The following is a 25,608-nucleotide window of genomic DNA, read 5'->3' on the forward strand; positions in this document are numbered from 1 at the left end:
TTATCATTACAATAGATGGCTATTATGTTGAGGTTCAGGCGGTTTGGTTTCAAAGAATTGTCAAACTCCAGGGTCTTTTGTGTGTGTTTTTTATTTGTTTTTGAGGGCGGGGTCCCAAAGAGACTATGATGATGAGTTATAATACTTCAGATATAAATCAGCAGCCAAAGTTATCTCAGTCAACAGGTGCTTCAACCTCCAAAAGAGGTGTATTTTTATTTTGCGCAATCGAGCAAAAACTATCTCATTGTCTGTATGCAATGTTGTGTTCAACAGTATTTCAAGCTACTGCACTGTATCTTTGAAAACCGCTCGTCAGAGGGGACTCAAAGGTGTGCTGAACACAAAGACTAACTGTCTGAGAGTGTCTGAGTAAAAGGGCATCCAGACTTAAAGAGGTTGAAAGTGGTTTTCTCATGCTTTTTGTACCTCTGAAGACATCAGGAAAGGTTATCAAAGCATGCTGCCTCTGTGTTGGCAGCAATAAAACTGCTCCGTCCTGACCTGAGGGTGTATCTCAGCGTCAGACCTCTCGGCTGGAGGGGTTATACATCTTCCTCCTCTGGCTGCTCTCGCCACAGTCAGACAGCAGCGGCCGTAAGGCTTCATTAAGAGGATATAAAAGAAATTAAAAAGTGATTAGGGAGTGTCACATTTTTGCTTCACTACATTTCGCTGCTGTAGACAATGAGCAGATGAATTGCAGGGATATTTTAGAGCTTTCAGGCGATTCAAGCTCTCATTGTGCAAGCATAACAGCAACGCAATTTCACCGAACTGTCATCAGACTTAATGGAGGCGGTTTAAATGGGCCTGGACCTCACAGGAGAGATGCACTGGACGTGTTTGTGTTTGTGTGGAATCTCTGATTCACCATTGAACTGAGTGTGTAAAACTAAACCGACAGTCACCCCTGGGTGCACCCACCATGGCAAATCCTAAATGACGGGAGGATGGCTACGCTGACAGCCGGGCTATATTTAACCCTGCTCTATTGGTGTTCATTTGGCCCTAACTTCTGCCAGCATCCGCTGTGGTCACACTCGATGAACATGGAAATATATGAGGACAAAGAAGCTAATTTTTGTGTCATGTTTTTGTATCTACGTAGAAAATTAGTACAGTAGCTCTACTCACCAAAATAATCCAAAACCGTCACAGCTGGCAATTAATCACAGTAGGAAATAACAGTAACCCCTTTTGAATTAGACAGCTTTAGTAGCTCTACTTAACTGCAGTGGATTTGGCTCAGAGCTTCCTTGCTTATCCAGAAACCTGCGTTTTGCTTCCTGAGGGAGAAGTATGGACCACTGACAGTGCATCCTCTCATAAAACTGTGGCCAGGATCCAGGACTCAGATGAGTAACCCTGAAGATAGCGTAGACGAGCCGCTGTGCTCGGCAAATATGTGTGGAAGCTCTGTTGCATCACAAGGGCTGCCATTCAGCCATAAAATGGGAGAGATTACATCCATCTGGGATGAGACGGTAAAATGGACCGGATATGAGGCTCGGCGAGCCTCCCAAAACTCAATAATGCCAAGCTCTCATCTGCTGGCTGGAAAGATAAGCGCATCTGGATCGCAGGGACGTGGCGTCACAGGTGTTTCCTTTTTCCAGCATCAGAAACGCTTATCTTGTTAATGACATTCAGCTGTTGTGTTGTGTTTTTCTGGTACGGGTACAATTTGCAATGAATGTTGAAACCTTGATTCAATCAATAAGTAGACGGCTAATCATGACCATGGATCATCCTCCCTCCAAAACAAAGCAGTTTACATGGACCATTCTTGACATTACTCTTTCAAAGCAAAAAGCAGGGAAAAAAACAAATGAGAGGACTGGATCAGTATGTTTTTGTATTCAAGACTTCTTGTATTCATCGTGAGAACTGTACTAGTAAAATGTAGACGTAGCCCAGAGTAGCTCCATTTATGTCGCCCACGAAAAAACAAAGGTCAAACTCAAATGAGAGTTGCGAAGACAAAAGCACTTGAACAAAAGCAGCACAGTTATTTTTATCAGCTGGAAGTACGTTGGTAAGAGGAGGAGGGAAATATGATTCAACAGAGTACAATGAAAATGTTGTTTCTCCCGGGATGGTTCAGGATGTGTCCTCCGCTGGGGTTTTTACACCCTCCTGGAATTTATGTTAAACATCCCTGAAGCCTGTTTAATGTCACCTGCTTTAAGTAAATACCCTCCAGTTAATCTGTCAGGTTCATGATATCTGACAGAATACCTGGAGGAATGAACAAGCAACAAACATCAAAAACATCACACTACCAGTCCCATCCCATCCTTTCATTTCTCCTGCAGCTGAACATTAACCAGAAGGGTCTGGGCAGACGGACGGCCTCAGGTGAAAGCTCACTAAACTGAAGTCCCTCCTCCCGTCCTTTCATTTCTGGGTCGATTGTTTTGCTCACAGCAACGTCAGGTCTGACTGCTTTCCCCGTCTGATGGGAGGTGCGAAGATGGTTTGAGGGTCTGCAACACTTAATCAAAATACTTGTGCTACAGCTTTACACATTTTCATGCATTTATGCTTCTTATAATGAGGAGCAATTAAAAGAAGGCTGGGGAAAGAGGAAACTTAAAATGTAGGAGCATTTTAGAGAGCTACCGACTTCTGCATCTGCATGTCTGACTAACAAGCTCACCGTGTCTAACTCAGTCTGTCGTCTGCTAACCAGGATATGATATTCTGAGGCGTCGACTGTGATACATCACCTGTTGTATGGTTAGTACATCCACGGTGAGGTAGGGCTGTTCGATTTTGCCCAAAAATAAAATCTCGATTTTTTTCTCTCAAAATCCGATTTTCGATTACGATTACGATTATTTTGTGAATTGACAAAAGGCAAAGAAATGATTTCAAATATGCTGTTTTTTTATTGAACATTTGCCCCATTGGGCTTTAAGTGCAAACTTTGCTCTTATTAAACCAAAAATGAATGAATAAAGTGCAAAACTCTGTAAAATAAGTTGAAAAAAAGTTTTAAAAAAATATAATAAAATAATAAAAAATCAGCAAATCAGCACTTGCAAACATACAGTAAGTTATATTTCCTATTAAATAAAACAAGACATTTTCTAATCAAACTAAACTGGGTCTTTGCATGCTAAATAATAATGCAACCCATGAAGGAGGTAGACGTGTGTGATGTCAGTCATTACATTTGCTATTCACATTTGCAAGTTTTTTGCAAGGAACACGAGCCGGTCTAGCGCATCTGGCTTGAGGGATGCCCGGTGGCATGTTACAACGCCCCTTCCTACAGTAAACCCCCTCTCCGATGCGGCAATTGAGAGGTATTTCCATCAATCATTAATATGGTATCAATCATTAATATGTGTGCAGACAAGGTAAAAAAAAAAAAAAAAGTGAAAAATCGATTTTACGATTTTCACGTTTTAACATCGTTCTAATTACATAATCGCGATTACGATTTAAAATCGATTAATCGAACAGCCCTACGGTGAGGTGCTCTCTCACTATGTGACTTAATTCAGAGAGCCAAACCGTTAGAGAGCAACTGTCTCTCACTGGGTGCAGCTGCACTGTCATCTTACACTGATATTTTTTACAGCGACCTGTAGAGTTCCATTAAATTAACCTTTTTATGCTACGTAATTGGTAATGTGGGTTTTTTTAATGAAAAAAGATTACGAAACTTTGATATATAGTACTACTGAAGCGGAGGGAGGGCTGCAGTTAAACGTTTACTTTTACTTTGCTACGTTAAAATTTAAGCATTCATTGCTTTGTTTGTCTGAGACGTTTGAAATTGTATTTTATGCACCTTAAAATAGAATAAATGTCCTTTTTAAATTTTTATATACTTTGATGCGTAACTGAAGTGGTTTGTATTGATTTAAAATATTTTAAAAAGCACTTTATGCAGCCCCTGTCTTTATCTTTTATATAAAACTGCCCCCTTTTTTTTAGCTCCTGTCTCTTTAAGGCTCCACTGCCTGAGTGCCCGTTGCTGATTGGTCGTATTCATAGACTGTATAAAACAATGGATGAACCATTGAGTCACGAGACCCATTGGTTTCTGAAACCCATTTTTCGTCACAGCAATGTTGCTTCGGACGCCAGTGGAAACACACCCACCATATGTCGATCAAAGTTATCTCCCAGCCCCTTCAGCCAAACCCCGCCAATATATCTGCAGAGCTGCTGTCAGATGTTTACATCGGGATACCGTTTATCATGTTGACTCAACGGCACAACAAAAACAAGCAGCGATGAACGGACTCACTCGCACTCATGGCCAAAATTACACGATTAATTCAAAATGGCCGACTTCCTGTTCGGTTTTGGCCATGGCGCCACGAGACTTTTCTTTAAGTTACGACATGATACAGGTGTGTACCGATTTTCGTGCATGTACGTCAAACCGTATTGTGGAGCTTGAGGCACAAAGTTTTCTGGGGGGCGCTGTTGAGCCATTAGGCCACGCCCATTAATGCAAACCATTACATATCACATTTTTCGCCAGGCCTGGCTTGCGTGCAAAATTTGGTGACTTTTGGGGCACGTTTAGGGGGAAAAAAAGGCCCTCCTTTTGTCGGAAGAAAAACGAGGAAAAAAAAAAAAGAATTTCTACAGATACAATAGGGCCTTGGCACTGTAAGTGCTCGGGCCCTAATTAGTTTGTACATACTGGTGGTTGCTTCGCTAAATGCAATAGTATGACGATTACAGATGAGGAAGTGATAACGGGCAGCCATTGGCTAAGCTGGCCGTCAATCATTGTCATGGGTGTGAAATCAAAGGACTGAGAGAAAAATGTTTTTTAGAACCAGGCTGTAAATATGTTTATTTCTGCTCTAAAGTTGAGCATTTTAACATGAAGGTCAATGGAGATGGACTCGGTTTTGGAGCCAACCTCTAGCAGTCAGGCTAGGAGGAATCATAGTTTCGCATGACTGTGCAGAAGTTAAGATGTTTGGCACTTGGTCATATTTAAGAAGCCACTACAGGAGCTGACCCACTGCTAGTGACCTGTACTAACTACTAACTAACAATAAAATAAGACTTTACCCAACCTAACATGTAGAAGTATTTGCCTCATAGAATTTGTCAAATTCATTTGATTGACAAATTAAATTAATGTTTATAAAGGGTCTATATTGCTGTTTCAAATTCAGAAGTTGAGGTTGGATAAGCTCCGTGTTGAGATACTTCTGCTCGGATTTATTTCCCACAAAAAGTGAGAACTCATGCACGTAGCCATCCTTTGTCTGTTTTTCCTCGTCCCAGCACTTCAGCCCCTCTCAGTGGGAAAGCAATAATGCACACCCACTCCATTAGGAGTCTGTTACCTTTTCACTCTCTGTCATTTATTTGTTCTTCTGCTTTTCTCCCTCTGACTGCATTTATGCCATTTTCCCTCCATTTTCATGTCAGCTCCGCAGGTCGAGTCCACCAGTCTGCAGCAGGGTTCTTATCTCCCTAAATTGGATAAAAGATTAACGCAGCTGAGCTCGTTCAGCATTTGCTTTTGCTAGAACTCTTACAATCTTCCAACAAAAATCAGATATTTTTCAGCACAGCCCAAAAACATCAGAACGATCAAAGCTTTATGAAGACTTTGTGCATATGGCATCCAGAGATAAATCCCGACTATTCAAGTGAGTTATGTTTCATCAGCTAATTATAAGATCTGATGGGGAGTCCTGCTACTTTCTCCTGCTGATGCAGAGCTCTGGGGCTCAGTAGTTAGGAAGTGATATTGTTAGCCTCAGGCGAGTGACTGCATGTCTCAGATTATCGCGGGGGTTCCTGTTTGTCTTTCTGAAACAGCGAGAGATGAATAGCACAAAGTGTCTTTTATTATTTACAGCCTATTATTTGTCAAATGTTTATGATTGAGATCAAAAAGCATCATGGGTTATTGAGGTGTCTTTACATGAGGGACCAGAACTGCCGACAGCCACCAGTACAAATAATTACATCACATCCTTACTACCCCCAGTAGAGTCCCAGATGGAGGTGTTTTTTACGTGTCTCTGAGCACTGCAGAATCTGATCTTGAAGATGCTGGGAAATCTACTCCTGCAAAGGCTGGAAAATGTCCTGAATGCTTTACTTTTGAATAGTCTTTCTCACTGTAGACCGATGTATTCAAAACATTATGTTGACGTGACTTTGGCCTTTTCAAGATGCTTGTTTTGGAGGGAAAAAAAGTCTTTTCTCATCTTAGTTAAGACTTTTTTCTTGTTTTTTTTTATCCTGGTGTGTTTTCTTTTCCTTAAGTTAATGGTAGTAATGAAACACAGCAGCTTCTCTCCAGGTCCACAACCACTTGGTGAGACCGTCTCTGTGTGTTACAAAGCATTTTCACATGCACAGTCAAATTGGTTTTACTGCCTCAGCTGGGTTTTTGTAGATGACGTTTTCATCTCACCAGCGTGACTGGTGAATTATATATTTGTACTTTAGCAAAAGCGTGATTGTGTGCAAGGCCGTTGGACAGATGCTCGTCCCTTTCGTGAGAAATGTGGGTCCTTGAGGCCCCGTTCTTAGAAACATCTTAGATCTGCCACTGATGGGACTTGTCCCGCACCGCCAGCGCAGTCCGTCAACATTTATCTGCACCCCCCAAGGCCGGTTATACACTCTTCAGCTCTGTTTCCAAGGCTTTCAACTGAGTAATGGCTCAAGGGACGGTCAGCCCTTCATTTCTTTTTTCAATCACATGCTCAAACACTGAAGTGGGCGGTTTTTCTTTTCTTTTTTTCACTGTATTGTGTGTCACCATAGCTCTTCACTGCTAGTTTGACAACATTGCAGCGCTCATCACCATCATATATTATAAAGCATCTACACTTCTTTAAGTTGGTTCCTTAATCACCTTAATTTTTATTCTTTTATTGTTTTGCATCGCTCAAATCCCCTGATGCTGCTATGACGTGTTTAAAGCTTCACTTGTGAGGGGCAAATTCAGGTTGCTGGCATTACAACCCCCTGTATTCGTATCAGTTTAGTCGTTTAAATTCTGGACTCTGATGAACTTTTTCAGGTATATTCAAACTTGTCTTATATTGGGGTCAATATGGTAATTTGAAAACGACCTTCTAACCCTTAACAGACTAATAACAGCAACAGGTGCTTCTCTAACACCATTATTGATAGGGGTGGGACGATACGGGTAACTCACAATTCAATACTGTGGCGATATGTGGCCCACGATAACGATAACATCACGATATCTACGATATTCGATATATTGTAAGAAATTTCATCGATATATCACGATATATGTGACTGAAATGGAAACTTTATACAATGTACAAAGAAAGTGCATTTATAAATAAATAAACAAAAACTAATATGTTTTCTATTTAATTTCGTCTACTTTGGCCCATATCAAACTTTTGAGCCGAATAAGTGCATGAACAATAGTGCGGTGACAACCGCGTAAATCCATTATGTGTGTTAAAATAACGATATTTGCCGTCAGTTTATCGATTATTTATTGCAACAGAAAGCGCAACAATATATTGCAATATCGATTTTTTTTTTTTCCCCACCACTAATTATTGATGTCTTTCCTCTTTGATCCTGTGTTACTTATATAGCACCTGTTAGAACAAAGATTGCCTGTAGGGGCATATCTCCAGTTAAACAAAAACAAAACTGAGGTAATCATCTTTGGATCCAAAGAGAAGTGATTCCAGGTCACCACAGAGCTTTGATTTAAACACCTAAAAACTACTCACCAGGCCACAAATCTGGGTGTAGTGATGGACTCGGACCTACATTTGGAAAAACACATCAAGGCAATAACAAAATCAGCCTACCATCACCCCATGTGTTTTATCAGTTCCCAGAGTCAGAACCAGACATGGAGAAGCTGCATTCAGCTTTTATGCTTCACTTATCTGGAACAAACTCCCAGAAAGATTCAGATCAGCTGAAGCTGCACACTCAGTTTATTTAAGTCCAGGTGGAAGACTCACCTGTTCTCAGGTGTATTTGAATAAAACTCCAGATCTCCCCACTCTTTTTATCTATTGTTCTTTTTTCTTTCTTTCTGTTTGTTTAAATTTTAAATCACGCTTTTTATTTTTTATCATGTTATGATGTTTTAATGTCTCTGTAAAGCAACTTGTTCTTGAATTGTGCTTTATAACTAAACTTGCCTTTCAGAGACCCAGACATCCATTTCATGTGGAAGCAGTGATGCTGTACTTAGGTTAAATACATAACACCACGGTTGAATCAGTCATGTTGTTCATCCGCAGTTGTATTCACCAGATTTTCATAATTCTTTTCATCTCCTTATATGTAAAACCTGAAGACTGAAATAGACTAAGTTATTTCTCACATCTGTGCAGTGTGCAATGAGGAAGAATAAGAGCGGACAGGAATAATACATATTCTATGGGTTATGCTCATTATTGAATCCTCTTATCTTTTTGACCCCCTCCGTGTGCCTTTGAGAACTGAAAGGGACCTTGTTACATTCTTCTCCTGCACTGGTTGAGACTCATTAGGCTCTCAGTGAATGTGCAAATTAACTGTCAAGTCCCTTTTTTTCGGGGGTGATTAAAGCCAAACAACATGGTGTCTTCCTCACATTTGAAAAGGTGACTGGTCCCTGTTTCCAGACTTGAAAATAAGAAACCGACTCATCTCTCCATTCTTGGCTTTGATTACAGTTTGAAGGACATAAACAAATCAGGAGGATAAATGAAAGCAGTGGGGAGTTTGCAGTTTTCAGACACACACTCTGCGTGATGGGTGGAGAGCGGACGAGGACGGACGAGGCGGCCCACTTGGACGCCACTTGGCTATTGCGTTCAGGCAGATGACAATGAGGCTCTTGAGAAGGGTCTGATGTAAACACACTGATGTTGTGTAACGCCACTCACCTGGGCTGAAGCCTTTCAAGTATTATTTTTCTCTGAATGGATCAAACGGCATGTTTTTACACGTTGTGAACCGTAACCCAGCTCTGCAGTTCCTCTCTGCTCATGAAGTGAGATTGCATTGCCTCTAGAATTACACAAAACCTGAATATCACAAAGAAAAGCAGTGGAAAAAAAATCATTTTTATGCTTTTATGAGGTGGCTTTTCAGATGTGCCGGGAGTTCAGTTTAGTGCAAAAGTGTAACAGAAACACTTTTTTCACTTTTGCACAACCCCCGTATCGCTGGATGGTGTGTAGTCAGTCGTTTGAGTAGACCAGATGACTATCCGCTGGCTTTGTTTCTTGTTGACTATTTACACAACAGTCACAGTAATTAAATTTCAGTCCAGAACTAAAGATGGTACCATCCATTTTCTTTGAAGTTGGGATTTTCTTCTTCTTTGTTTTGAAGATAAGTCTTGTAGAATGAGATTAAAGGGCAGTTACGCTCATAAAACAAAAAGAAGACGACACTTCAAGAGAATTACTCATTTGTGAAACACCTTTTGATGAAATGAACAGCTCAGATTTGCAGGGTTCTGTGACATCACAGAACCCGGATCAGAGTAGAAGTATCTAGTACAAGAAGCATCCACGTCCTCTTGCTGCATTTGCTGTACTTTGATATCATTCTGTGCAAATCTGTAAATCAGTTTTCAAGAGAGACACACCCATGGAAAGAGGTGGGTGGAGTCAAAACAAGTCAGACTCCACCCCTTCAAACCATCTTCTGTGAACTGATTCATGATTTAAATGTGTTCAGATCAATCAATCAAGCTTTATTTATTAAGCACTTTTCATATGATCAAATGCACAAAGTGCTTCACAGTAACAGTCAGAACAAAGTCAAGCAGCCCCCAGGATCTCCGGTAGGCTGTGAGCATCGTCCTGTCTCTCTGTGGCTCTCTGATGAAGGCATGAAGACATCTCATCAAGACCCTGGGGAATTTCGTCAGCCTTTGAAAAAATGGCACAATATGTTTATTTTAAACTACAGGAATCTCGGTGAAGTAAACTGAAGAATAAACCCCAACATGACAATAATAAAGTTGCACAATCCAGCACATTATTTTCCCTTTGTGTAAAAGTGTGGGCCTAATTTTGTTAATAAAAATCTCAAGATTTGTAAGCACAGAAACGTTTTCTTCTGTATTTTGGTGCTGAAACGTCGGAGCTGGACATCCAAACCAGCCTGTAAATGTTGTCCACAGCTTGTTGGACTGTCCCCCATGTAGCCAAATAAAACTCATCTACGACTCCTGTTCTCTAGATCCATATGTGAAGATCCACCTGATGCAAAACGGGAAGAGGCTGAAGAAGAAGAAGACGACAATCAAGAAGAACACGCTCAACCCTTACTACAACGAGTCCTTTAGCTTTGAAGTCCCATTTGAACAAATCCAGGTACGTTTTCATCCATCAAGCTCTCAAATCATGTCTTCTAAGGAGTGACACAGTTTAGTTTTCAGGCAAACTGTGCCAGAAAACTGAACTGGAAAAGGATGCATATCACCATTGTTAAGTAGGAGCTCATTTACCAAATAATCAGTTTAGACGATTTTTATAATAACAGTATAGTCAAAGGCAATTCACTTTAAATCAGCCTCGGTTTTGCAATTTGACAAGCCAATTGCTCAGTGGATGAGATTTTCTGCACTCTGTTAGTGCCTGTGGCATTTATCTCAGCACTATACGTAGCATGTCTTACAATGATTACCATGCATATCATCATTTAGCTGCATTTAACCACAAATACACACCAACAATTGCGGCGCAGCGCCGCCGGTTTGACTCGAGACAAAGAGGAAGTGAAGCAGAAGGCTGTTTTAGAATATCAGCTAGTGAAAAACGAGGAACTCATGAACCCAGAAAAGAGTCACGACAAACAGGATGATCTGTTCAGGCGAGATGGTAATTGAGTGAAATTGATTAAGGCCGTCACAGCTCACAAATCGCAGGTTTGAGACTTGAGCCCGAGAATTAATTTGAACAGCGCTGATCCCAATCAACCCCATCCAAGTCGGACCCCCCACTCCCACCGTGATCACGACCCGCCTCGTCTCCTCACAGAGCTGGAATTGATGCGTCGTACATTTGTCATTGATTTGTTTCATTGAACACTTGAGGGAGCATTAAACACACTTTAAATCACTGTTTGACTTTGACGGATCAAACATCCAGAGGTTGCTGTAAATATCACACTAATGAGCTCTCTAAACATCCTCGTCATCACAGACCTCCGGCTGCATCACATTTGCTCTTAAGTGGAGTCACTATTACTATTTTTTCTTTACAAAGTGTTAAATCCAAGTTAAACTTGTCTTCGGGGGTTTCTGAGAAAACAATCAATAGATTTTAATTGTCTCAGTGATTGTGTTGGCATTACAAATGCGGCTGTAATTGGTCTGTCTCGAGGTACTAACAGGTTTCTTCATTGATTGATGCCCAGAACTGTCCCCAACACACTAGAGCAGCTGGGAAAACGGTGTTTATATCCGTAGACTTCTACATATTCACTTTATCGGTAGCAGCTCATACGCTTGCACTACCAGCTACCAGACCCCTGTCCTTTCTTCTCCTTTGGCAGTAATCGTTCACTAAGTCCTTTTCTTTTAACAATAATGGTCTGTTTTTGTGTTGCACATGCAACAAGTCTGCAACAAGCAGAACTAAAGGTTACCTCGGTTACGTCTCCGAGAAGCTCAACGCCTGCAGCTCTTCATCTAACTGATCAAAAGTGCTGCCAGTGACGGTCGTCTTGTTTACTGAACCCATTTACTCAATCACTGACAAACAAATGGTGTTCTCTGTGACTGTCTTCTGTGATTTTTTTTCCAATCACTTCATTATTTTGAATGTGAAGAGGCAGCATTAAGAAGTGTTTAGTTTGCATTAGCAGTAGCTCAACACAGATAAGATTCACAGAGAAGTTTGAAGTTTTATGTGGATCCCCATTAGCTGCAGCAAAACTGCAGCTATTCTTCCTGGGGTCCGACACAAAAATAATATACAATACAAGACAAAATTTAAAAGCAAACCTAAAGAGGTAGTAGAAGAAAAAGAAAAGAAACATGGAAAAGAAAAAAGTAAAGAAAGGAAATTCTACTACAAAATATATTCTAGATTTCTGTCAAATAAGACCAGTGCTCTTTTTGACACTCACATTAAGGATACAGGCATTCCGAAACATTTAGATGTAATGCATTTACAATACAAAATCATACCTTCTTTAAATAGCATCAACAAATTCAAACAATGTATAATCATCGACAATGCGTTTAAGTTATAATCACTTATCGTAACTTGAACCCATTGCCATTTTTAGTAAACCAATAGCCATTTAATAATAATTAAATAAGTTTTATATGTATTTATTTAAGAGATGTTTCTTCACTAATAATTTTAATTCTCTTATGCTAGTAGTTTGCTCAAAGTGATTGGGAAGTAAGTTCCATTCTCTGTAGGAGGAGTCTCTGTAGATCAGGAAGTCGGACCAGTAACACCAGTCCACCTGCATCCCTGGGGACAGGGTTTGTCAGCAGGGGTTTGAATGATGTGGCTGATTGATTTAAAGGTATTGTGACATCATTTTTAACATGCTTTTAACACTATTAAAAGTCTTGGCCAACATCCCTCAAATGTGTCTAAAAGAGTGTAACAAGAAAAACTTCACTCTAGTACTCCATTCCTGGCTTTTTATTACAGTGTTTTTTTGCGCCGTGAAAAATGCTTCCTTTCCCCCCTTTCCTGTCAATCATTGCTCCGCTCCTCCTCCAAACCTCCTCCTCCTCCAGCCATACGCTCACAGCGGCGTCGGAGAGCGACAGGCGAAGCACGGAAAAGCAGGAGGGCGAACCACAGCAAACAATCATAAAAATAAAGGCATGCAAGCAGCACTGTCCCCTTATCTTAAGTCCAGTCAGTGGCCGCGGGTCTTCTTAGCAGTTTTCCTCCGGTGATTAGAACAAAAGAGGCTCTAAACCGCTCCGTGTTAAGCCTCATTTATGGTTCCGCGTTAAATCGACGCAGAGCTACGCCGTAGGGTTCAGCGTATGGTGCGCGTCGCCGCGTAACCCTGCGCCGTAGGCTCTGCGTCGGTGTAACGCGGAACCATAAATCAGCCTTTATGGTGCGCTGGAGAGGAGCGGAGGCAGGGAGCTGGGTGGAGGGGGCGGTGATTTAGCGGATCATTACGTAACGATCCGCCACCAAACCACATGCGCCGTTTTTGCATAGTTATGGGGAAAATCCCAGAAAGCACACAATACACTGAATGTTAAAAGTTCGTTGTTTTTTGGGTGTAATTGATGTCAAGACACCCAACAAAACACAAAAAATCAAGAAAAATGTGTGGTTCATGTCACAATCCCTTTAAAGAAATGTCCAGTATTTCAGAAGCATCTGAGCTGTCTGGAACAAGTCAACACTGTCCCCTTTTACGTTGGCGAAGACCCCGCGTTTCGGCGTGTCGAGCTCCGCAAATAACTCCTCCAAGGGTGGTCTTAACCGCAGGTCAGGTCTAATTTAAACGGACCTAACGCGGTATGGCGGGTCGTTGAAGGGGTTTGATGATCAGGTAACATGAGTACAACCCACCAGGGGAGTTTTTTACAAGCTATTTATTATTTTATAAATAAAGGAAACAGCTGATGAGAGTAACAGCAGCAGCAGCAGGACGTCACAGCTACGTTTGCAAGATGAGTAACTGGTGAGACGAGGAGATCTGCGAGCTTCGGAGCCGAGGACACGTATGTCCAGAACAAGTGGACACAAAAATTACGAACCGGCGATTTGCAACCCGGCCAAAAAAAATGCTCATCCTGATGTCGGGTCAATAGGTCATTTTACACGCCCACACAGGCGATGTTATGTTTCGCAGGTAACGCCTCCCGACCCGCCTTCCCTCCCTTTAACTCGCCTTCAAGCGCGAGGTGACAAAATACACGCCTCGTGTTGATATTAGCCAGCGCGCATTAAACACGTGTTCATCATCCAATCTGAAGACGCCTACTGACTCACCTCCTCCGTCGGTTGATAATAGGGGTGTAACAATATATATCGTGCCACGAACTTTTGCGATACAAAAACGTCACTATACGTGTCATGGAGGTGACAAACTGTATCGTGATATTGGGTTATTAATATTAATCTGTTGTGTTGACTAGTAACGCGCATCCGACCACGCGCGCCGACCGCGCCTCGACCCGCAGACCAAAATCTTACTCCGCTCAGAAGAAACTAGGACCGTTTTGTGGTCCCGATCACGGGACTCTTGGGGGTTTTGAGCTCTGAACTTTTACTTATGTAAGGCTGGTGTAGAGTTAAGCATTACCTTATTAAATTAAACCTTTTTCTGGTCGTGAGTAGATAAACACGGGGACAACTTCTGCTGAGTTCCAGAGTACTTTACTGTCCGCTCAACAGTGTAGGATTTTAGAACATCAACACAGCACCTAGTGCCGTACTGTGGCGTATCTATGGGGGTATTATTGTTCCAATATTATTTGTGTGTGCGTATCTCAATCTGTGTGTGCGTAAAAAGATCTGTGTGTCTGTATTCAGATCTGTGTGTGCGTAAAAAGATTTGTGTGTCTGTATTCAGATCTGTGTGTGCGTAAAAAGATTTGTGTGTCTGTATTCAGATTTGTGTGTGCGTAAAAAAAGATTTGTGTGTCTGTATTCACATTTGTGTGTGTGTAAAAAGATTTGTGTGTCTGTATTAAGATCTGTGTGTGCGTAAAAAGATTCGTGTGTCTGTATTCAGATTTATGTGTGCGCAAAAATCAGCCGGTAGCTCTCGATTGGCTGTCTTTGCACACGTGGATTTTGACACCCTTCTGCCGCGGCAAATCTGTAAAAAGATCTGTGTGTAAAACGATTCGTCCGTCCGTAACTTTTCCTTTGCCCTTAGCTCGGACTCACAGGCTCACGCCAGGCTACAGTAGCAATGCAGCCTTCACACCACTAGTTCGGCGCGTAGCTCTCAGTCAGTACTTTACCTGCAGCAGTTCCATCGGGGTTTTGAACATATTATTAGACATCGTTCTGACTTTTATACTGCATGCAAACACCTGAACCCCATCTACTTCGGACCTATGTCGGACATTTAGTAATCGGGTTGCATATGGAGTAAGATAACTTCCAAAAAGATGTGTCCATGTTATAACTATTCGTATTCATAATGATAAACATTTGTATGTAAATAAAAAAGTTGTACTCAAAATGCTGCTGTCACGCACATGAGTCTGATAAATATATATATTTAATTTTCTCAGATGGCAAAAATAAGAACTTTATTGATCCCACATACTGTAGGAGTAATTCATGTCATATTAGAGAACAAGGTAGTGCCGAAAAACAATATATAGCCTATCCCCCCTCACAAAAATAAGAAAAATATATTTTCTCATCAACAAAGCATATTTTACATAAACATATAAAAAAATTTTCAAGTAACAAAATAACATATTTGAACAATTCTTCAATTTTTTCAGTTCTTTTATTGTCTGAAAAATGGTTCAAATGTGTTATTTTGTTATTTGAAAAAATTTAAATTTGTTTTGTTGATGAGAAAATATGTTTCTCTATTCTTATTTTTGTGAGGGAGGATAGATTATTGTTTTTTTTTTTCAGCACTACCTTGTTCTTTATAGCTGATATAAAATGAATTACTCCTATGTGGGATCAATAAAGTTCTTATTTTTGCCCTCTGAGAAAATTAAATATATTATATTTGGTGCCTAACTGTTTCCCAAATATATTAGTGCGTGTGTGAATGAATAAATGAGACGTAAAAGGTCAATTTCTTACCTAATTTCTTACTCTTAACCTAATAATTTGTCAGACTCATGTGCGTGACAGCAGAATTTTGAGTACAACGTTTTTATTTACATACAAATGTTTATCATTACGAATACGAATAGTTATAACATGAACACATCTTTTTGGAAGTTATCTTACTCCATATGCAACCCGATTACTAAATGTCCGACATAGGTCCGAAGTAGATGGGGTTCAGGTGTTTGCATGCAGTATAAAAGTCCAAACGATGTCTAATAATATGTTCAGAAACCCGATGGAACTGCTGCAGGTAAAGTACTGACTGAGAGCTACGCTAGTGGTGTGAAGGCTGCATTGCTACTGTAGCCTGGCGTGAGCCTGTGAGTCCGAGCTCAGGGCAAAGCAAAAGTTACGGACAAATCGTTTTACACACAGATCTTTTTACAGATTTGCCGCGGCAGAAGTGTGTCAAAATCCACGTGTGCAAAGACAGCCAATCGAGAGCTACCGGCTGATTTTTGCGCACACACAAATCTGAATACAGACACACGAATCTTTTTACGCACACACAGATCTTAATACAGACACACAAATCTTTTTACGCACACACAAATCTGAATACAGACACACAAATCTTTTTACGCACACACAGATCTGAATACAGACACACAAATCTTTTTACGCACACACAAATCTGAATACAGACACACAAACCTTTTTACGCACACACAGATTGAGATACGCACACACAAACAATATTGGAACAATAATACCCCCATACGTATCACTCCGCCCAATCTAAAACAGACTAATCACTACAGATAAACTGACTAGTGTCATTATAGTCCCTGATTTACATAAGAATATAAAGAATATATTTATAAAATAATGAACCCTGAATTACCCAAAATAACCTTCTTAACAAAAATAAATCTCCTCTTACACTTATAAGGTGAGCATGAATCAATCTGTTTTATGATGTAAAATTGTATGTATTTATTTACTTTTATTTATTTATTTATTTAATTTTAGTTGTTAAATTTCTGGAAAAGAAAAAAGTAAAATCATACATGAGAGAAACTATTCAGTTTGTGGCAAAATATTTGTACTTGTATGAAACTGAAGATGCATAATGCAAACCTGACATTTACTTTTAGTTCAGTTTGTGGAAAATGGTTGGCCTGTCTTTGTCTTTAAAACTTAAACAGTTATAAAGCATTACAAACTGTAACAATAGGGCAAACGCACAGCATTGTTTTGTATTTTTGTCTTTCAAATAAAAGAACATTTTTTCCAGTCATATGTTCCTCATTCAAGGTTGTTAAAAAAATACTGCTATAATATCGTATCGTATCGTTATCGTGACCTCAATATCGTGTATCGTACCGTATCGTGAGATTAGTGTATCGTTACACCCCTAGTAGATAACGACTAGTTCCGTTGCGTTGTCACCTGACGGGTTTGAATGCCACAGTCTCGTCCAGACCTCTCAAACAGAAGTAGAAAGATGGATAACTTTTAGCTTGGCCTGCCAAATCCTTTCACTCTCTTGTGAGATGATTCCGGAGCTCCACCGGTACAGAAGCTACCAAACCAATAGGAACACAGCAGGGGTGGGGTTTATTCAATGACTCAAACTGGAGCGTCCAAACAACCAAGACGGAATCATTTAAATCAGCAAAACCAACAACGGCCAGCGTTCCTACCTCACGCCAGTCTTTTATCTATGCGAGTCTGGTTGTTGCTATGACTACGTGACATGCTTCATCCCTCAGATTGGTCACATGGCTATTCAGAGACAGTTTCCTCTACGTCAAATCCCGAGAAACCAGACTCATTGTTTGTGTTGAAGATGAACCGCAGCAGGATGGCCGGCCGGCCAAGAGAACTCCAGACAAACAGAAGTAGTTGAATCTCACGTACATGAGGAGATCACTTCCTGTGAATCAGGAGACTTTATCTCTTGAAACTACATGAAGAACATGTTTATCTCCATCCAAGGACGTGTATCCTACCTTTTTAATCTGGAAATATTATACACACATCTGTGCAGATGTTTCTTCTAGCTGATTGTAACATCAGAGAACGTAAAGTAATTTGATCCTCACATCTTCTTTTTAAGTCTGTCTTCTTTTGGAGAAACTAATTAGTTTAATCATTAAAATGTTTTTTTTTTTTTTTTATTGTTTCATACCCAAAATTGATGAAGCAAAATCAGGCCTTGCAGACATTTTTGATCGATGCCTCATCAATCCATTAAATGAACTCTTGTCACTTTTCCAATCCTGCTTGTCATATTTCAGTCAGACATGTTTGTGAGAGTGATGGACGGTGCGGCGGTACGAGTGCTATATTTATCATCCTCGGGAGAGCGGGCTGTTAATGAAGTGAGATGTGGCACTTAACTCCTCGTGGAGTCCGTTTTCTCAGATCAAACCGAAAAACATGATCCTGTACCTCATTTAGGAGCCGCCTCTGTTCACCACCACCACATCACACACATCTTTTAGTTGCTTTGTTTCTGATTGAACCACAGCTGGATGGAGTTTCATCACAGCTGGATGGGCAGATTGACCTTTTTTTTTCATCTTTAAATAGTGTTTGTTGTGCATTACAACAAAACTGCAGTCACCGAGAGATTTTAACCAGACGTAAGACAGTTTTAGATGTCTCTATCTTTTCTTTTAATCTTGTGTACAGTGTCATCATTGTTGGTAGGGAAACCTTAACAACGACAAACACGGTCAGCCGTGGACAGGAGAGTCCTCTAATAAGCCGTCTAGGACGGTCCTGCTTCAAGAAGCAATTTAAAGGTGAACTGCGTCTTTAAAAGAACAACTAACCCCAACCGGCCGTCAGGGAGCCCTACTCGCTATTTCATTACACGGCGTATTATTCATGCTCTTTTAGAGCAGCGGCCCGGAGCTCCATCTCAGTGTGCCAGTGGATCGAAACTTAATCAGGCCACTTTGTGCACTGATTCATATTCGGAGCCCGGGATCGACACCCAGGTCACTCCTCTTTGCAGCGTCCCTTTGAATAAACACGCACCGAGGCTGAGTGCCGGACCTCTGAGTAATCAAACATTCTGCTGCCTTTGGCTCGGAGAGTAAGTGACGTCTGTTACTCTTCATCACCACTGAAGGAGCTCCTCATCACTGCATCACTTCCACAGTTAATTAGAGGGAGTTTTGTCTCGTCTCAAACACTGTATAGATATTATTCTACGCTACATTAGACTTGGAAATATCCTGTTTGATTCATTGAGGGACGCAACGATCAATAACCATCGTCAGCTCATCTCAGAGTCTGGTTTGTTTGGATTAAACAGGAGAGCGTGCAGCATGAGAGCAAACACCCGAGCAGCTCGCTCCCAACCAGACAGGTCACATGTGGAGAAGTCGTAGCGACTAATAAACCTGGGGCCGGATTCACCAAAATGTTCTTAAGGACGATCTTAAGAAATGTCTTAAGATCTAAAATTAAGAAGTTCATAAGAACATTCTTAAGTGCAATTTCTCAATATTTTCTTAAGAACCATCTTAAGAACTGTCATTTCTTATGAATTTCTTATTTTTCCTACTTAAGAACTTCTTAAAATATGTCATTGCATTTCACGCGCCAACAAACAACATTTATACAGGTAGTTTGCGTTTTAACACTCAGTCACTCACTAAACATGGAGAAGGAGAAAAAGAGATGCAGGAACTTTTCAAGGTTATGGTGGATGAGATTAATGTGCGAAAAAAATTACTATTGGGGAAAATTGATAATAATTAACTACCATGCTAACTAACATGCTAACAAACAGTTAACAGGCTCTTTGTGTAATTAATTACAAAGTATATCCTCAAACTATGACCTACTAGTTTAAACTTGTCTAAAATGTGTTGAAAAAGGTGATATTAGAGGCTTACCTTTTTACAGAAGAAACTTTAAGACAGGTCAAGGTTGTCTTAAAGTTAAGAAAAAAGTCAAGAACAAATTTGAGAACTTTTATTTCAAGAATACCATTTATTCTTAAATTTTCTTTTAAGAAGAAAGTTGAGAAAATACTTAAGGACTTTTTGGGAGAATATGACTTCTTCTCTTTTTTCTTCTTAAGACTGAACTTAAGAAAAAAATGACACTTAAGAAAAAAAAATTCTTAAGAATGTTTTGTGAATCCGGCCCCAGGACTCCCAGATTTCCCCCCGCCGCTTTTCCTAAAGAGCCAGTTTTTCTCGTCAGCAGTGGTCGAGAGTTTGCTGTAAACAACTGTCTCTCCCCGCTTCTCCACTCCTCCCCCTTTACTCCCTTCTGCAGAAAGTGCAAGTTGTTATAACTGTTCTGGACTATGACAAGATCGGAAAGAACGACGCCATCGGGAAGGTGTTTGTGGGCCTGAACAGCTCGGGGACAGAGCTGCGCCACTGGTCCGACATGCTGGCCAACCCCAGGAGACCCATCGCCCAGTGGCACGTGCTGAAGCCCGAGGAGGAGGTGGACGCTCAGCTCTCCACCAAGAAATAGACAGGGCCCTTTCAGCTCCTGCCTTGTAGTACTCTTTAGCCAGTATGTGTAAATACCTCAGTGATATATGGTTCCATCCACGTAACCCCACCTTTTACCCCTCATGTTCACCTCCTGATTTCACACATGAATTGATAAATCAACCGTCCCGAGACATCCCCTTTCTGTTTTGATTTTTCCCTCTTCCTCTCTGATTTAGCTGTCATTGATTTCCATCGGCGAGCCCTTAACTGCCACAACCAAATGCCCCCTTCTTTTAAGCAATATGATCTGTATAGATAGCGCATGACTGAAAGAATTTATTGTACCACAGTTGTATATATAAGTATGCAGACAAAAATGATTTCTAGTTTCCGTGTTTGTATGTTGTTACCCGTTTCCTAATCTGTGTATATCTTGATGTTTTTAATAAGATGTTCTATTTTAAAAATATGTAAATGCAGATATAGAGGAAAGCCAATATTATATATCCCAGGATTTAAAAATTCTACCTTATTACCTTACTGCATTCCTGAAAAGAAAAAAAAAAAGAAAATGTGTTCACATCGTAAAAGACGACGTCTGGTTCTAAGTTCAGGAAAGATTCATCCCAGAAAAGACGAAGAGATGAATACCTTCACTCAAAATCTCCCAAAAAAGACAAGGCCATTAACTGCTTATGGTTCTGTGGGATAAATGACGCTGCTGGAGAATATACAAGCACATGATTTCTTACAAGGTTTTGTACTTATTTCTCAGAGGACCTGCAGTACGTGTACAGCTTAACAACGATAGTCAGTCACTTCTACGTTCATTTCCATATTTGGCAGAAAAACGGTCCTCGTTCACGTCTACTGGCTTGTTTTCTTTTCCAAACACAGAAACTGACCCCACGTACAAGAAAAAGGAAGAAAAAGAAACTAAAAACAAAAAAAACAAACAAAAAAAGCACCAAGCTGTAGCCATTGTGTCCTTAAAGCTCGTTTGACAATATTTTGTTGAAACGGCGTCGTCGTCGCGTTCGGTCTGACCTTTAGAGGAGGAGTTTTCAACGGAAGGAGCTGGTTTTATGGTGACTATTTTTTAGAGCAATTCAGCGTCTCGACTATTTTTCGTAAAACTGCATGATTTTTTTTACTCTCTTTACTTAAAAGGCTGGGATGGAGGGCGACCCGCCGATCTTCTGATCCGATCCCCTTGCCTTCAATCAGAGGAGAGGACTAACAGAGAAATAGGGTTTGGGTTTCAGTGTCGTCGACGGCGTTGAGGCGAGTTTCTAAACACTGCCATTTCTAGGGAGGCCACTCGTGTAGAGGTCCTCTCTTCATGCACACTCCCACTCGCTGGTGGTTGTAGCTTCGGTTTCTTGGGATCAATGTCTTCGGCTGCAGTGGTGCCGTGAATCGCAGTCTTTACTTTGCGTTGCCTTCTCACAGTGTCAATAGAGCTAGCCATGTTTTACTGCCAATGAAACTTTTATGTGGCTGCTGTTTTGCACTGGATGTCTTTCAACTCGCTCGTTGACTTCTTTAGGAAACGTTGGTTTCCAGGACAGCCTCCTTCCCCTGCTCCATCCAAAGCGATGATGACAAATCACGTTTGGGCCAACGGCACTTCCATCCGTTTAGTTTTCTTGTTGGCATATATGACTACACCCAGAGAGCAGGAAACAACCGTAAAAGTTAATGGTCTGCGTATGCGATTCGTGCATCATGTCCTTTACTACGGGTCCAATTAGGAGCAGAATAATCCATGAAAACCATGAAGTCTCTTATCTTGGAGGAACCTCTTGCATATATTGGATTGCATATACTTCAGGAGGACTTTCTAAATGTTTTCAATGTTATTGTGTAGTTGATAGCACTATTATGAAAAAGCTACGTGTCATTCCATAGGAGTCTCTGAGGACTGCTTTGTGTATCACTGTGACTGCCGTGCGTGCTTAGAGATGTAGATTTTCTCAGTAGGTAGCCAGTTTGTTCTGTAGTGATGTCGTAAGCGTTTAAATCTCATCCCCCCTTCTACACGCAGCGAGAGAGACGGAGAGAGAGCGCGTCGTCCGCAGACGTCACGCGCGTCGCCCGAGCGGGTCGCTTCACACAGCATTTTGTTGAGCACTGTGCAATACTTGTATGTCCATCCCATCGTGTTAACGTGGGTGACGTCGCCCGAGAAAAAGAACCAACATCGATGTTTGAGAGTCTAACCCGAGAGGATGCTCCTCCTCTCCACGGAGCCGGTTAGGACACAGCACACGCAGATTCAGCTTCTAGGTTGGAGCTGGTCTTGTTTAGGGTTCCCTCCCTCCACCACAGGTTCCTTTCTCCTCTCACACAGTTCCAGCATCAGAAGTTTCAGGGAGTCTCAGTTAATTACCAAACGTTCTAAATGTCCCCTCAAAAATGCCATGTAAATACTTAGATCATGTCCGAAATGTATATCTAGAATAAATATAAAGTGACATGAATATGATTATTAACAAGCAGATATATTTCATCCATATATTAACTCTCATTCTCACTAATTTCCTTTTTTTGTTCTTTTCTTTTCTTGTTTCCTGCCCTGTCAACTCAAAAGTCCTTTTATATTTGAGATGAAAACTCTGAATGTACAGTATGGACTGTGTTGGTGTAGATTACTTTAACTGTGAGATTATTAGATGTACTTTGCACTTTTTGTTGTTTAAAGAAAAAAATTTGGACATTTTGTTAATAATTTTCCAAATATTATGAATTCATGTCTGAACCAAGCTCCCCAGTCTGATAGCGTTCCCAAATCCCTAAATATACTTCAACACAGCTGCATCCCTCTTCAATCGATGATTCAGATGAAAAATACCACCTGAGAAATTCAAAAAGATACTCATGCAAGAAATTTGTACTAAAAGAATAATCCAGTCTGTCAACGTAAACGAGTGTAGACGTATCAAGGAGTTCAGTAACGGATGGCATCGCAGAGCTCACCGGATTGCGAGTTGTGTGGAAAAACTACAAAGTAAAAGCCATTACCTGCACTGCACTGCAACGCAACGCTCTCCCTGTTACGGTTCCCTTCCAAAAGCAAGCATGCATAATCAAAATCCCCTCAAAAAGAAATCCCATATCAAGCTCTCTGTGTGACAAGATTCCCTTCAAAAAGCCACACTGACCTTTTCAGAAGCAAAGCTGTGTAAAGTTTTAGAATCTGATGCTGTAGAAAGATCCTAGTTGCCTTTGTGTATATCAACTGCCTGCTTGAGTATTTTGTGTGTGGAAGTTTTCTCTGTAATCTCGTAGAACTGTTTGGGGTGTTTTTTCCTGCCATATCGCTCGCAGCGACAGCGAGCCGCTCACAGTTATATTTGCAGTGTATACCTTCATTTTTGATGAGGTGTTTTACAGTTCTGTTTCACTTTGTGTAGTGATTCACTCTGTGGAGTTTTCTGACTGTTGTTATATAACTTCATATACACAAATGATCAATAAAAAAATGTTTTATTTCCTGTTGATACAGAATCTTACCATGTTGTGGTTTTTATTCATTTTGATCTCCATAAAGTTGCAGAAGATCCAGTCGCAGCCACCGAGAGTCGCTTTAATAAGCTTCATCACCGTCACTGCAGTGTTATTGATTGGCAGCAGCGTGACACACTTCTCCCAACGAAACTCCACTTATTTGAAAAAGAAAACTCTTTGTATGTTTCACCTGCGTGACAAATTCAAGTTTGAATGAGCTGTAAACTTCCCACATCCGCTGTTTAAGAAAGATCACTACTGCCATCTACGGGATGTCAAACAGAACCAACTAACAGAAAAATTGATATTCTTTTCCATGTCTCATCCTGGTTGCAGATCAATTTCTATTTGTGAATATTTACTAATGTGTACTGGAACCAGAGGACAAGTGTTTATTGTCCTAAAAATGCCTCATGGGTGCAATGCTCATGAGCTGATGATGGATGAGATGAAGGTTTAGTAGATCTGAAGCAGCTGTTGAACAAATCTCATTCGGATGCAAATGTCATCAGTGAAAAATGAGGAGTCTTCTTCAACTGATACACCAGTGACACATTTGTGGTAGGAAATTTCACCTCTTTTCCTTTAATTTTTCTTTTTGGGTAGCTTAAGAAGCTGCAATGTTCTTTGTCTGACAGTTTTGAACATGTTTTCTTCATACTGGAGCAGCATTGCTTTCACATTGACGACATTTAGTGTTTTGGAAAATTTGTCATCGTTGTCAAATTTTCCATCGTCAGCCACTGTAGGATGATTAAACTGGCTCCACAGCTTTGTATTGCCCTTTTTTGAAAACTGAGGAAAAAATGATCCCCCTTTATATGGTTGAAAAAAAAGCTTCATACACTGATGAGAAAACTGGCTTATAGGCTTCTGGCCTGTTATTGCTGGAACCTCTGAGTATTAAAAAAGAAAAAAAAATGTGTATGAGAGTAACATTTTGTTTTGTTCTTTGAAAGTCTGATGTCTAATGAAAGTTTAAGTAGTGTAGCTCATCTCAATATGTAAGCATGCTAAATGTTCTGAGTTAAAACAAACAACTCATTCACGACTTATCAGTATGACGTATTATCAGTTAACTTCCCATAAGCTGTCAACGCTGCAGGAGAAAATAAAACCGATGCAACAACCAGATAAAAGATGCATCTACCACAAACCGTGAAGCATGACATCTATAAATAGAGAGACTGACCCATCATGCATCAGCAGTACTGTGGTCAGAACACTTCTGGTTTGATATTCAATTAAGACCAGTAAATTATTTACTTTGTAGTAATGTCCATCTGGATAAACAATGCTACTTGAATTTTATTTATATAGCGTCTAAAATAACAAAAGTTGTCTCCAGACGCTTTCCAGAGACCCAGAATATGACCCCGAGCAATTATTACATAAACAATGGCAGGTAAAAACTCCCCTGGTGGGAGAAAAGCCTTAAGCCAAACAGTGGCAAGAAAAACTCCCCTTTAGGAGGAAGAAACCTTGAGCAGGACCAGGCTCATAAGGGGGGACCCTCCTGCCGGGGGCCAGACTGGGGGAGTCGGGGACGTCAGCAGCACACAGCAGGCAGGTGGAAGCAGCAACGGGATGACCCGGGGGTGGGGACCACAGGCCAGCACGCAGCTCCTGAAGCTCCGGCCCAATCAGCAAGTCCCAGGTTGGGGTGCAGGGTCGGGGAAAGGTTGAGAAGGGGCAGGGCCAGTCAATGTGGATCATTTCGACAAACTGAAGATCATCTCCATCCTCCATCCATCCTCAACTCCTCCACTGTAGTTGCAGTTCAGGTAAAGCCTTGTTTTCACTTTACATACACCCAGTTACAGACATACACACCTGCTCACTCACCTACGTACTCACTCCACAGTTTTGGGGGACAGTTAATCGCAGTAGCCTAGTCTTGATTCAGTCTCAGGGAC

General features: G+C 40.8%; 1 protein-coding gene across 7 annotated transcripts in view; it reads left to right on the plus strand.

The window, feature by feature from the left end:
• The window catches only part of syt1a (synaptotagmin Ia), a 214,542-nt gene extending 191,554 nt beyond the window's left edge, over positions 1-22,988 (plus strand). For all 7 annotated transcript variants that reach the window (XM_061714258.1, XM_061714257.1, XM_061714259.1 and 4 more), the window contains 2 exons: positions 10,198-10,331; positions 20,013-22,988. In XM_061714258.1, coding sequence (XP_061570242.1) covers positions 10,198-10,331; positions 20,013-20,219 — 341 coding nt within the window. In that variant the 3' untranslated portion in view covers positions 20,220-22,988. The remainder of the gene's footprint in view (positions 1-10,197; positions 10,332-20,012) is intronic.
• The last annotated feature ends 2,620 nt before the right edge of the window (positions 22,989-25,608 follow it).

Source organism: Cololabis saira, chromosome 23 (assembly GCF_033807715.1).
Source record: "Cololabis saira isolate AMF1-May2022 chromosome 23, fColSai1.1, whole genome shotgun sequence".
NCBI lineage: Eukaryota > Metazoa > Chordata > Actinopteri > Beloniformes > Belonidae > Cololabis > Cololabis saira.